The sequence below is a fragment of the Chanodichthys erythropterus genome, chromosome 12, assembly GCF_024489055.1.
Source record: "Chanodichthys erythropterus isolate Z2021 chromosome 12, ASM2448905v1, whole genome shotgun sequence".
Lineage (NCBI taxonomy): Eukaryota > Metazoa > Chordata > Actinopteri > Cypriniformes > Xenocyprididae > Chanodichthys > Chanodichthys erythropterus.
In genome coordinates this window covers 57,334,749-57,348,659 of record NC_090232.1, presented here as the reverse complement: position 1 = coordinate 57,348,659, position 13,911 = coordinate 57,334,749, and the positions used below count along the sequence as shown (strand labels likewise).

Sequence of the window (13,911 nt, the reverse complement as noted above, 5' to 3'; positions counted from 1 at the left end):
ACAGCAAATCAGTTATTAATTATGAAGGCTACATTCAAAATAAACGGGTAGTATTATTTTTCTTCAAAACCATCTAAAAAATGTAATGCCTGTAGGAATAAAATTTAATGCTTTTTAATGCCATTTAAGGGCATTAATTTTCACAAAATCCTTTTAATGACTTTTAATACTTTTTAATGCCCTGCGGATACCCTGGTAAATTGTGTCCTCAGGTTTGTTTATGTAGTGTTCTGTGAGGTGAATATTCCGGATGTCATGACAACAGTGCGATAGTTATCTTATGCATGACCGGCTGCTGCTAATGGCTCACATGCACTCTCAGGAACACACACAGAGTAATGAACAAGCCCAGTATTGAATAATAGTTTCTTTCTTGCAATACCTTATAGTATGTCTCCTGAACACTTTCTATATATGAAGCACATCTCATTGTATCATTACATGATACTTTTTGTATCCTTTTTGTAAAGTTTGAGCCTGGTCAACATTCACTGCCATTACACGGGGAAGCGCGTCCAGGATATTTTTCAAAATTTCTCCTTTTGTGGTCCAAAAAAGAAAGAAGGAAATAGGATTGGAACAACACCAGGGTGAGTAAAAGATGACTTCATTTTCATTTTGTGGTGAACTATCCCCTTAATTATCACATTTCAGCAATATTGCGATTCCTGTTTTACTGTCCCTAGATTAAACCACTTCTGAAATTAAAATTGAGACTTTAAAGCAGCATCAATGGAATAATAATAATAATAATAATAATAATAATAATAATTCCCTACATTTATATAGCGCTTTTCTGGGTACTCAAAGTGCTTTACATATGGAAGGGGGAATCTCCTCAACCACCACCAATGTGCAGCATCCACCTGGATGATGCGACGACAGCCATATTGTGCCATAACGCCCACCACACACCAGTTTATTGGTGGAGATTAGACAGAGTGATGAAGCCAATCAGTATATGGGGATGATTAGGAGGCCATGATGTACAGAGGCCAATGGGCAAAAGTGGCCAGGATGTCAGGGTTACACCCTTACACTTTTTGAAGGACATCCTGAGATTTTTAATGACCACAGAGAGTCAAGACCTCGGTTTAACGTCTCATCCAAAGGATGGTGCTTTTAGTATAGTGTCCCCATCACTATACTGGGGTGTTAGGACCCACACAGACCACAGGGTGAGCACCCCCTGCTGGCCTCACTAACACCTCTTCCAGCAGCAACCCAGTTTTCCCAGAAGGTCTCCCATCCAGGTACTAACCAGGCTCAGCCCTACTTAGCTTCAGTGGGCAAACAGTCTTGGGCTACAGGGTGATATGGCTGCTGGCCAAACACAATGACTTGATCTAAAACCTTCAGATGACAGAGATTATATCCACACGCAAGTTACTGAACCTGTTTAGTGCAGAGCGGCTCTCTTGCACTGCATGACATTATAGAAAACTAGTTTTCCGGTCTGGTTCTGTTTACAGCAGGACTTCACCTAAAATGCAGTTATGAGTTCTGATAATTTAGTCCTTTAGTGTGTGAGCTTATGGAATGCTGTTGTCACTCTTGCAAAATCCCATACATACACAAATAATTATTTGTAAAATATAATTTTCGTGCAGCCAGTTGGCCCCTCCCCAGTGTAGGCCCCAGGCTTCAGCCCATGGAAGCCCGTGTGTTAATGCGCCCCTGATCTCAACAGGTAAACGAAAGCTACTTTCAATAAAAGGTCCAAAATATTAAGAATACTTTCAGCTGTGTTGCTACACTGCGTTCCAAATTATTATGCAAGAGACAAATCAGTAAGATTTCTGTACAATAAACTCAGTAACAATAAATTCAGATTTCAGTTTTTCTAAGAAAATGTTTGTTCGTTTATTTATCCATGTCTTTTTAGATAACTGTAATCAATCTCAGACAAAATAATTTGCCAGATCTATGGAAACCCTACTTAGAGGTTGTTCCACATTATTAAGCAAGTCACAGTTCTCATGCAATATGGGGAGGAAGAAAGATCTATTTGAAGATGAAAAGCATGAAATGGTGCAATGTTGTGCAAAAGGCATAAAAACAATTAATATTGCGTGAAAACTGAATGGAGATTATCGAATTATCATAAGATCTGTGAGTGACTTAGAGCACAGCAGAACTCGGTCAGATAATGGGTTATTGAGGAAAGTTCCTGTCAAAAAATTAATTGTATTAAAAGGGCAGCTATAAAAAAGCCAGTGTTGAGCAGCAAACAGGTATTTGAAGCTGCTCGAGTCTCTGGAGTCTCAAGAAGCTCTCCATGCAGGCTGGCAGTTGTGTGTAAAGATGCATTTCAGCCACTCCAAACCAAACCTCACAAAGAGAAACATTTAGATAAGCCTTTAATAAGCCTTTATCTGACCGAGTACTGCTGTGCTCTAAATCACTCACAAATCTTATAATTCGATAATCTCCTTTTTCTCCATCTTCAGTTTCAGACAATATTAGTTGTTTTCATGCCTTTTGCACACCATTGCACCATTTCATGTTTTTCATCTTCAGAAAGATCTTTCTTCCTCTCCATATTGCATGAGAACTGTGACTTGCTTAATAATGTCGAACAACCTAAGTAGGATTTCCATAGACCTGGCAAATTATTTTGTCTGAGATTGATACCAGTTATCTAAAAAGACATGGATAAACAAACAAACAAACAAACATTTTCTTAGAAAAACTAAAATCTGAATGTTTATTGTACTGAAATCTTACTGATATGTCAATTGCATAATAATTTGGAACGCAGTGTATGTGTAATGAGAGTAAGCAACTGAGTAGCTAACACTCTGTCTAGAGCAAACGTGAGCATCTCGCTTATAATAAATCCATCCAACGTATCTGCATTGGACACTTTTTTTTGACATGACGCACCTGGTTTAATTTGAATTAACTTAAAATTGTACATAAACTTAGTTTTAAGAAATAGAACAGGACACAGAGAGTGTGACTCACTCTTCTCTAGGTTGAGGAAGAACTTGGGTAGTGGTGCTTGCACCTCAGTAAGCCTTCTCTTTGGTTGAGGAGAGGCATTGCTGCTGCTTCCACCCCCAGCTTCTGCTGCCCGATCCCCTCCGGATGTATTGCGTGTTGAGCGACGCAAGGATTGTGTGGCATCAGAATCCAGGTAGGCACAGCGTCTGCGCTTAGGCGGGGTTGCCATGATGACAGGGACACAGGAGGTTTCGCTCAGAGCTGCTTGACTGTCTGTGGACTGGGGGGTAGAAGGATTCTGGCCAGGACTGGGGGAACGTTCTCTGAGATTCCTTCAATAAAAGTGAGAATTATATGTAATATTAGCTGATCTTAGATTCTAAAATAGATATAACATCAATACCAATTCCACAGACACACATGTAAACATCCTGACTGACAGGGACTGTGTTGCATGCATTCTACATGTTCTAAGTTATACGCCAGCCCAACAGGAAGTCAGCTATTATGGGTTGTTTGAAAAATGCATACTCTGGAATTTGATATATTCCTCCTAGGCGATTCATCCAATCGCCACCAAACTGTCAGCATGAAGTCAAGACACTGAGGATGCGAAATTGAAAGCAGATTTATGATATCTCGAATGGTTTGGCTGTGGCGAGGCAACACATTTTTTGGTGAGAAAAGGGAAATAGGAAGTGTGTTATAATGTCTGCATACATTGATTGATTTCGATAAAACTTCAGCTGTGTGTTCATTGCAGGAGTCCGATTACATGAAAAGCTGGAAGTGTGACACTTTCAAAATGCTTTGAGATCACCCTCTTATTTTTACCCGATTTGCTTCAAACTTCATCAGAATAATGTCAAGACATGGCAAATGTAGACCTGTGAAAAGATTTTTGATAGTTTAAACAGTGTTGCCATGGCAACGCATCAAACGTTATTATTCGTTTTGGATGAATTTAAGACTCTTAGCATAATTTAAATTGCATGAAACTCGACATACACAACAGCAATGCCAACCAGTAGACATGGGCAAAACCCTAGAAATAGGTGGGGAGGAGAGCCTCTTTACCTAAAGTCACCAAACTCGGTACATACTGTATATTGTTCTTATTAAGCCGGACAACTTTCTATTTTATAGTCATTAGCTCCGACCAACAGGAAGTCAGATATTTTGGTTTGAATGTGGATTTTTTTGAATAATCAGGTTCTAAGTTTTTATGTACTCCTCTTAGGGGATTCATGCAATCGCCATTACTTTCTGAACATTATGACAAGACATTGGAGATACTAAATTGTGAAGGATTATAGGATATCTCGAATGGTGTTGCCATGGCAAGGGTTTAAAGTAAGGACAAAAAAGGGAAACGAGAAGGGTCTCATATCTTGTAAAATCATTGTCTGATTTAAATTAAATTAAGATTCTATGTTTGGTAATTGAACCTGAATGAATTTTAAATGAATATACTATATATTTGTTTTCATATAATATAATTCATATATTTTTTTTTACATTTTTGCGAATACAATACACAAAACACACACACACACACATACACACACAAACACACACACACACACACACACACACACACATACACATACACATACACATACACACACACACACACACACCCATCTTGGTTAATTTAATTTTGACTGTTTGACTTTTTACCTGCAAAAAGCATTTTTTTTTTAAATTCATGGTTAATATTGCATTGCATAATGTGTTCTTATACAAACTGACAACCACAAGTGAATTGCATTCATATATTTAATATGGACTAAAAAAAAAAATTGTTTGCAATTTCAAGTAGGCTATATTTACATAAAACTAACCTGACAGTCGAGTTTTTTATACAGGTTTTGTAATGAAAACTAGTCTACAATTAAGAAACCCTTAGAAAACAGTAAACATTGAGTTTACATGCGATTCATTTAAAATACTTAATTTATTATTCCAATATCCAAATATAATACTAAATCCCACAGAAAAAAAGTGTTTCTATTTGTCTTTGAATTATAAACAAGACAAACATTCGCTGAATAACGGTTAGCCAATACAAAAATATTTATAGAAAACAGCTGACAATGAATAGAAAGGACCAATAAGAGCAAAATGTATAGAGTATTCAAGAATATCAAGAAGTCCGACATATAACGAGGGGTTTCGTTAACTAAAGCGTCCATCACGAATCTTAAAAACATGGGTGGATAATTAAAAATGTTTTCTGACAAAAAAATAACAAGCAAGAACAAATTTTCATTTTACCTCTCTGTGTGTGCACGCATTTGTGTTTATGAGAGCTCGCGTAGCTTTGAGACAAGTTAAGACTTGATACATAAGTAACTAATGTGCTAGTTTTCATACAAAATAACTAGGCTATGTAACATAATTAGGTACTTTAGTTAGTATTAACACAATAGCACAACACATGTAGGCCTAGGCTACGTTTCTCAACACTGAGAATAAATAAATAAACGCCTGTTTCTCCAGACTCGCGCTTGTCAGTCAGTCACACATCACAACATTTTCATAATCACTAAGCCATATAGCGATTTCCATTTTATTTAGATTTGTTGTTCAACATTACTTGAGCATTTTATACCATTTTTTATATGCTTTTAACCTTAAGGAGTTAGAAGTACCGTGACTACTGTACTGTCCTCGCTTGAGAGTTCAGTCACTGAGATAGCGGAAGGAGTGGAAGGAGGGATCGAGCAGGATTTTCTGTTGCTGTCTATTTGCAGTCTCTTTTTATTGATTGGCTTTACGCATTTGTCAATCATCCCCTCTTGCTATTTGGGGAAATTATAACCAAGTGCTATGATTGGTTGAACTCTTTTGCTGGATTTGAGTACTACGCGTGCACGGAGGAGTCACCAGGTTTTTGCATAGTATAGAGTGACAAATCGTACCAGCGTACTTTGAGGTCAAAATGCGTACCTGCTACGCAAAATGCATACGTGTTGGCAGGTCTGTTAATTCATGACACTAAACAATATTCTCATCTGAATTATACACCATTTATTTAATAATATAAAACAATAATAATACAATACAATAAAAAAAAATAAAAAATTGAGTTTCAAACAGAACACTAATAAGCAGATTAGTGTGTTCTGTTTGAAGACAAGAAATAAAAGCATGTAATATACTGTATAACCAAAAGATGGCACCAAAGGCACTCTGTGTCCCTCTGTCTTTCCTCCCCCTCCTCACTCTCTCAGTCTCATTCTTTCTCTCTCTCTGTGTGTGTGTGTGTGTGTGTGTTTCTGTCTGGTCTCCCTCCCTTTGTGTGTGTGTGTGTGTGTGTGTGTTTTACAATCTTGATTAGTGGTCTTTAACACTCTGAAGTCGGTTAAGCCGTTGGCGCCTTGATTTTCTTTTCTTATCAGTGCAAAGGACACTCACAATACTCCAGCATTTTTTGACATACAAATAAGAGTTATATATTATTAAAAACTGTGTAATGTCTTTATTTATCAGGCATGAAAACGGGTCAGGGGTGAAAAAGGTGAGAAAGATATTACCCCTCTACACAGTAAAATCAACAGTGTTAATCTGCATTTACTCTTAAGGAGTTAATTTAACCCTCTGGAGTCTGAGGCTGATTTGGGGCTTGGAGAAGTTTTGACATGCCCTGACATTTGGCTGTGAAAAAACCCTCTGTAATAATGTCTCAGCTCATCATAAACAGCAATACTGTGAAATATTATTACAATTTAAAATATTCTATTATATTCTTTAAAATAAAATGTATTTCTGTGATGCAAAGTGTCTGAACAATTATGTTACCTCTATGGCATTTCATATAGGCTTTTAGCTTAAAAGCATGCACATTTGGAGAAATATTGATGGATTCTTATATATTTATGACAATTTTCTATACTGAGAAGTAATATTTATTGTCATCACAATGAGTGCTGGATACTGCGTTTATAATTCATACTTGCAGCCGGAGGGCGCTCTCTGTGCACATTTAGTCCACAAATTATTCTAAATAAGAAAAGGAACTAGGAACTAACGGCATGTCTTCTAGAGATCGCTAACCATTGCTTTAACATCTAAATAAACACTTTTCAAGACAATAAATACACCATTGAGATGATGAATGCATGTATTGCCTCTGAATTTGTGTCTGAATAGCGCTCCCTCCATGGGCGTGGCCACATTAGCGCGTAATGAGCTGAATCTTGGACTTCTGACATGGCTCTCTTTTCATACAGATAACATAAACACAGAATGTTTGTTTTCGATTTGACTTGCACGATTTAAAATCTGACATTTCAATGGGGGAAGGCTTTTTTGTTTCTCGTCACTTTAACCTTCTGCAATGATCACGGAAGCACAAACAACTATATTATATTATTGTTATTAGACATAATCAGTTGACTTCAGCAGAGCATCGGTTGATACAAGTAACGCATTTTGAAATTCACTCTTTGTAAGCAGTGACTATTATGGGCATGGCATAGCACATATTGCTGAACTAACGTATTTAGGGGTTCAAGCATGAAGTGCTGAAACCCTATTGTAATTGTTAGGATTTTTATTATTAGGGGTTCAAGCACGTAGTGCTGAAACCCTATTGTAATTGTCCTGATTTTTATTAGGGGTTCAAGCACGAAGTGCTGAAACCCTATTGTAATTGTTAGGATTTTTATTAGGGGTTCAAGCACGAAGTGCTGAAACCCTATTGTAATTGTCCTGATTTTTAGGGGTTCAAGCACGAAGTGCTGAAACCCTATTGTTTTTGTCCTGATTATTAGGGGTTCAAGCACGAAGTGCTGAAACCCTATTGTAATTGTTAGGATTTTTATTATTATCAGGGGTTCAAGCACGAAGTGCTGAAACCCTATTGTAATTGTTAGGATTTTTATTAGGGGTTCAAGCACGTAGTGCTGAAACCCTATTGTAATTGTTAGGATTTTTATTATTATTAGGGGTTCAAGCACGAAGTGCTGAAACCCTATTGTAATTGTTAGGATTTTTATTAGGGGTTCAAGCAGGTAGTGCTGAAACCCTATTGTAATTGTTAGGATTTTTAGGGGTTCAAGCACGTAGTGCTGAAACCCTATTGTAATTGTCCTGATTTTTATTATTATTAGGGGTTCAAGCACGTAGTGCTAAAACCCTATTGTAATTGTTAGGATTATTATTATTATTATTATTATTATTAGGGGTTCAAGCACGTAGTGCTGAAACCCTATTGTTATTGTCCTGATTTTTATTATTTTTCTTCTGCCGTAAAACGCATCGTGCAGCCCAAACCGTAAAGCCTAGAGACTTGAAACTTTGTCAGATGATAGTACAAAAATTGAGGAGAGGATGACAGAGTATGACCCCAATTGGCCCATAGGTGGCGCTACAGCAACCAAAAGTACTAAATCGCTCATAACTCTTAGACCGTTTGTCCCAGGATCAAGTGTCTTATATCGTTGGAATCCTTGGCTCAAGACGTATATCTCCGATTTTTTTTGCGCCTGGAAAAATTTTCCACCATTTTGAATTTTGTCCAAAACCTACTTTTGCGAACTAGTCCTAGGTTTTTTGCCCAATCGGAACCAAACCAGTGCAGGAATGTTCTCTGGAGTCTGATTATCAATAATTATCAAAAAAATATTTTGATTCACGGTCGTTAAGGGACGCCAAAATGTATGATGTGGGCGGAGCCACTTTTACTAAAATGGCTATAACTCGAGAATGAAATGAGATATTTGCACCAAACTCAGTACACATGTGTATGGGCTCATTCTTTGGTCACGATAAAAATATCGCCTCGATTGGCCTCTAGGTGGCGCTATAACTTGGATAAAACATGAAAACAGCTATAAATATGCAACCGTTAGTCCGATTAACTTGAAATTTGGCATGCAGTGTCTTGGTCCAAGGGGACATGATTGCTTATGAGCACATTGGTGTATCTCAAAAAACATGGCCGCCATCGGCCAATGAAGTTTGAGCACCTATTAGACAAGGTTAGCGGAGGCCGATCGGAACAAAACTCTGTGAGCATGTTCGACTCATGGTCCTAGAGGTCTGTAAGAATTTTGAAAGAAATCGGCCACTAGTTGGCGCTAATGAGTTTTACGCCTCGGCAATCACGTGGTGTTTCATAAAACCACAAAATATGCATATCATTTGATAGATCTCCTCATGCTGAACAACTTTACCTCAAGAACTAATGCTGTCAATCAAACCATTCATTAATTATTCGCAAATATGTGAAAAACCTACTTTTGCGAACTAGTCCTAGGTTTTTCACCTGATCTGAACAAAACCAATGCAGAACAATTCTCTGGACTCTCTAGATAAATAATTATCGAAAAAAGTTTAACTTTATTATTTGGGTTGCTATAACAGGGTCATTTAGAAAATGGGTGTGGCAAAATGTACTCAAAAGCCTATAAATCCTAAACGAAAACTCGGAACTTCACGAAAATAAGTGAGCATATGCCAAATATGGTACTAAATACGCATAACAAATTTGTGAAGATTGAGCAACAGGTATAGAAGTTATAACAGTTACAATGATGAAAAATGACAATATTCCTATGTTTATAAACGAAATCTCAACCAATCCAGCCAGCTTTGAGCTCATTCGAACCGTCTAGATGACGTCTGTCCACACTATGAATTTTCGCCGAGATATTAGCCAAAAACCAGCGGGCGCGTTTTAAAATGGCGGCCGCCAATGACGTCACAATCCCGGTACATTTTTGCTTCTAACTCAGGAACCGAAAGTCCCCGCGAGCTCAAACTCGGATGGCAAGGTCCCCTCCCGGCCCTTGAGCGGCCACATCCGTCGCGGGCCTCGGGAACGCCCCCCAGCGGATCGCGAGTTCGCGGGACCCCCGAATTTAAACGGCCGTAACTCCCGAGCCCTACCTCCTAGGACCGTGGGGAAGGGCTTGTTTGAAAGGCATTTTCCCCGACTAGATTCGATTCGAGTTTGGTGCCATTTGGCCTGAGCGTTCTTGAGATATAAGCACAAAAAGATACGCATTAGACCAGGCGTAACTCCCGACCCTCACCACCCACTACCCCCGTGATGGTCTCGTTCCACAGGGCCCGTTGAGCTCTATCTACCCTCTGAGTTTCAGAATTTTTCGATGTCCTGTTCCCGAGATACAAGCGAAAAACCAAATTCCTTTATCATTCATTCATTCATTAATCTGGTGTCAGAAAGACAAGACTTGCACTAAGATATTCTTACCTATCATATATTTCAAATATCTACAACAATGTGTGTGTAAACATGTTTAATGCAGTCATGGAAAATTTACAAAACCAGACCATTAAACTGAAAGTAGTATTATTTAAACTGAAAGTAGGCTAATAACTGGTCCTTTGCTGCCACCTGCTGGTTAAAGTTGTCATATTGTTCTATAATGCATATTTAGACTTGATAAAATCACTATTAATGATTACAATCACATTTTGTCAAAATGCTAATTTTGGTTGAAGTATTAATGACAATTGTGCCACATTATGTGAAACTTTAAAGAGACTTGGAGTAAACATTTCGTTACCCATCATTTATTATGTCAATCACATCGTTAATTCAAGAATATTTTAAAAGTCTACTTTTGCATACTAATCAGGTTTTTTGCTCAATCTGAACAAAACCAGTGCAGTACAATTCTCTGGACTCTGTTGTTTAATAATAATCCAAAAAGTTGAACTTTTGCATTAGTGGATATAAAAGGGTCATTTCAAAATGAGCAAGGACGTGTGACATGACTCTAAACAAGCAATTTCATGGAGATCGGGACAATAGCTACCTCTAACAGTTAAAAATGTGTTGAATGACAATGTTCATATTTTGTATATCCTGAAATTGTCATTTGCCACCAGATGGCAGTAGAAGGCCACTAATACAGTTCAAGATTTCGAGTTTTTTTCAAGGTTTTGTCATGTTATATCCCTTTTAAACTATATAAATCCTTATAATATCATTACAAATCAAATTTTGTCAAGGTTTACCTCTTCATTTGTTCATCTGACATATGTTTTTTTGCAATAATATAACATTACAATCACACTGAGACCTGAAAATTATGATTTTTAAAGGGGAAACCTGGAATAAGAATTTTCTTATTCATTTTCATATTCTTATTTCTAAGCAACAAAATGTGTTTGTAAGCACGTTTAATTAATGTAGTGAACATGGAAATATACTTGAAACACAAAACAGATACTGTTTTGACACAGAAGGAAAGTGAACCAATAAGTGGTGTGTGTGTGTGTATGAGTAAGCATGTGTATTATTGTTTAAGCATTTTCTTTCTCTGTGTTTGGTTTAGCATATATCATAGCTGTTCATCTGTGATTTAAGTGGTGACATGCTTGCTAAATAAAGCTTAATATCTTTTTACACATATGTGTTTATTAAAGGTCCTAAAGGCTTGAACCCCGGTAAATGCTGCTTGCAGCTTTAATTATTATTAGGGGTTCAAGCACGAAGTGCTGAAACCCTATTGTAATTGTTAGGATTTTTAGGGGTTCAAGCACGTAGTGCTGAAACCCTATTGTTATTGTGCTGATTTTTATTAGGGGTTCAAGCACGTAGTGCTGAAACCCTATTGTTATTGTGCTGATTTTTATTAGGGGTTCAAGCACGAAGTGCTGAAACCCTATTGTAATTGTTAGGATTTGTATTATTATTATTATTATTAGGGGTTCAAGCACGTAGTGCTGAAACCCTATTGTAATTGTTAGGATTTTTATTATTATTATTAGGGGTTCAAGCACGAAGTGCTGAAACCCTATTGTAATTGTTAGGATTTTTATTATTATTATTCTTTTTCTTCTGCCGTAAAACGCATCGTGCAGACCAAACCGTAAGGCCTAGAGACTTGAAACTTTGTCAAATGATAGTACAAAAATCGAGGAGAGGTTGACAAAGTATGACCCAAATCAGCCAATAGGTGGCGCTACAGCGATCAAATGCGCAAAATGGCTCATAACTCCTAAACCGTAAGTCACAGGCTCAAGTGTCTTATATCATTGGAAAGCTGAGACCTTGACGAACAAAACGTATATCTCCGATTTCATTTCCGCCTGGAAAATTTTTCCGCCATTTTGAATTTTGTCAAAAAACTACTTTTGCGAACTAGTCCTAGGTTTTTCATCCGATCGGAACCAAACCAGTGCAGAAATGTTCTCTGGAGTCTAAAGATCAATAATTATCGAGAGAATTTTGAAATTTTGATTCACAGTTGCTAAGAGGCACCAAAACATGTAATGTGGGCGGAGCCACTTTTACTAAAATGGCTATAACTCGAGAAGGAAATGACATATTTGCACCAAACTCGGAGGACATGTGTAGGGGCTCAATCTTTGGTCAGGATAAAAAAATCGCGTCGACTGGACACTAGGTGGCGCTATAACTTGAAAAAAACATAAAAACAGCTGTAACTAAGCAACCGTTAGTCCGATTGACTTGAAATTTGGCATGCAGTGTCTTGGTCCAAGGAAGCACGAGGGTCTATGAGGACATTGGCGTATCTCAAAAAACATGGCCGCCATCGGCCAATGAAGTTTGAGCACCTATTAGACAAGGTTAACAGAGGTCGATCGGAACGAAACTCGATGGGCATGTTCGACTCATGGTCCTAAAGGTCTGTAAGAATTTTGAAAGAAATCGGCCACAAGTTGGCGCTAACGAGTTTTACACCTCAGTAATCACGTGGTGTGTCACAAAACCACACAACATGCATATCATTTGATAGATCTCCTCATGATGAACAAATTTGCCTCAAGAACCAATGCTGTCAATCAAATCGTTCATTAATTATCCACAAATATGTGAAAAACCTACTTTTGCGAACTAGTCCTAGGTTTTTTGCCCGAATGGAACGAAACCAGTGTAGGACAATTCTATGGACTCTCTAGATCAATAATTATCAAAAAAAAGTTGAATTTTACCATTTCGATTGCTATCATAGGGTCATTTATAAAATGGGCTTGGCAAAATGTACTCAAAAGCCTATAATTCCTAAACCAAAACTCAGAACTTCACGAAATTAAGTGAGCACATGCAGCATATGACTCTAAATAAGCATGCCAACTTTTATGGAGATCGACCCATAGGTGGCGCTATAACTGTAAAAGCTTTAAAATACATTTATTTTCAATGGTAAATTGCCTGTTTTGGCTGAAAATAGACAATTCCTTATATGATTTAGGTGTTTACATGCTTGCTAAATAAAACTTAAATATCTTTTAAACTTTAAAGTATCTTTTTATGCATATCTGCTTAAAGGTCTTAAATGCTTGAACCCCGGTAAATGCTGCTTGCAGCTTTATTATTAATATTATTAGGGGTTCAAGCACGAAGTGCTGAAACCCTATTGTAATTGTTAGGATTTTTATTATTATTATTCTTTTTCTTCTGCCGTAAAACGCATCGTGCAGACCAAACCGTAAGGCCTAGAGACTTGAAACTTTGTCAAATGATAGTACAAAAATCGAGGAGAGGTTGACAAAGTATGACCCAAATCAGCCAATAGGTGGCGCTACAGCGATCAAATGCGCAAAATGGCTCATAACTCCTAAACCGTAAGTCACAGGCTCAAGTGTCTTATATCATTGGAAAGCTGAGACCTTGACGAACAAAACGTATATCTCCGATTTCATTTCCGCCTGGAAAATTTTTCCGCCATTTTGAATTTTGTCAAAAAACTACTTTTGCGAACTAGTCCTAGGTTTTTCATCCGATCGGAACCAAACCAGTGCAGAAATGTTCTCTGGAGTCTAAAGATCAATAATTATCGAGAGAATTTTGAAATTTTGATTCACAGTTGCTAAGAGGCACCAAAACATGTAACGTGGGCGGAGCCACTTTTACTAAAATGGCTATAACTCGAGAAGGAAATGACATATTTGCACCAAACTCGGAGGACATGTGTAGGGGCTCAATCTTTGGTCAGGATAAAAAAATCGCGTCGACTG

The 13,911-nt window shown here is 37.6% G+C and overlaps 1 protein-coding gene across 7 annotated transcripts in view; it reads right to left on the bottom strand.

The window, feature by feature from the left end:
• LOC137032195 (MSL complex subunit 3-like) overlaps positions 1–13,911 on the bottom strand; it is a 435,464-nt gene that overhangs the window by 325,740 nt on the left and 95,813 nt on the right. For all 7 annotated transcript variants that reach the window (XR_010896663.1, XM_067403838.1, XM_067403837.1 and 4 more), the window contains one exon: positions 2,968–3,278. Coding sequence is in view for 6 of the 7 variants with exons in the window: in XM_067403838.1 (XP_067259939.1) it covers positions 2,968–3,278 (311 nt within the window). In the remaining variant the exon portion in view is untranslated. The remainder of the gene's footprint in view (positions 1–2,967; positions 3,279–13,911) is intronic.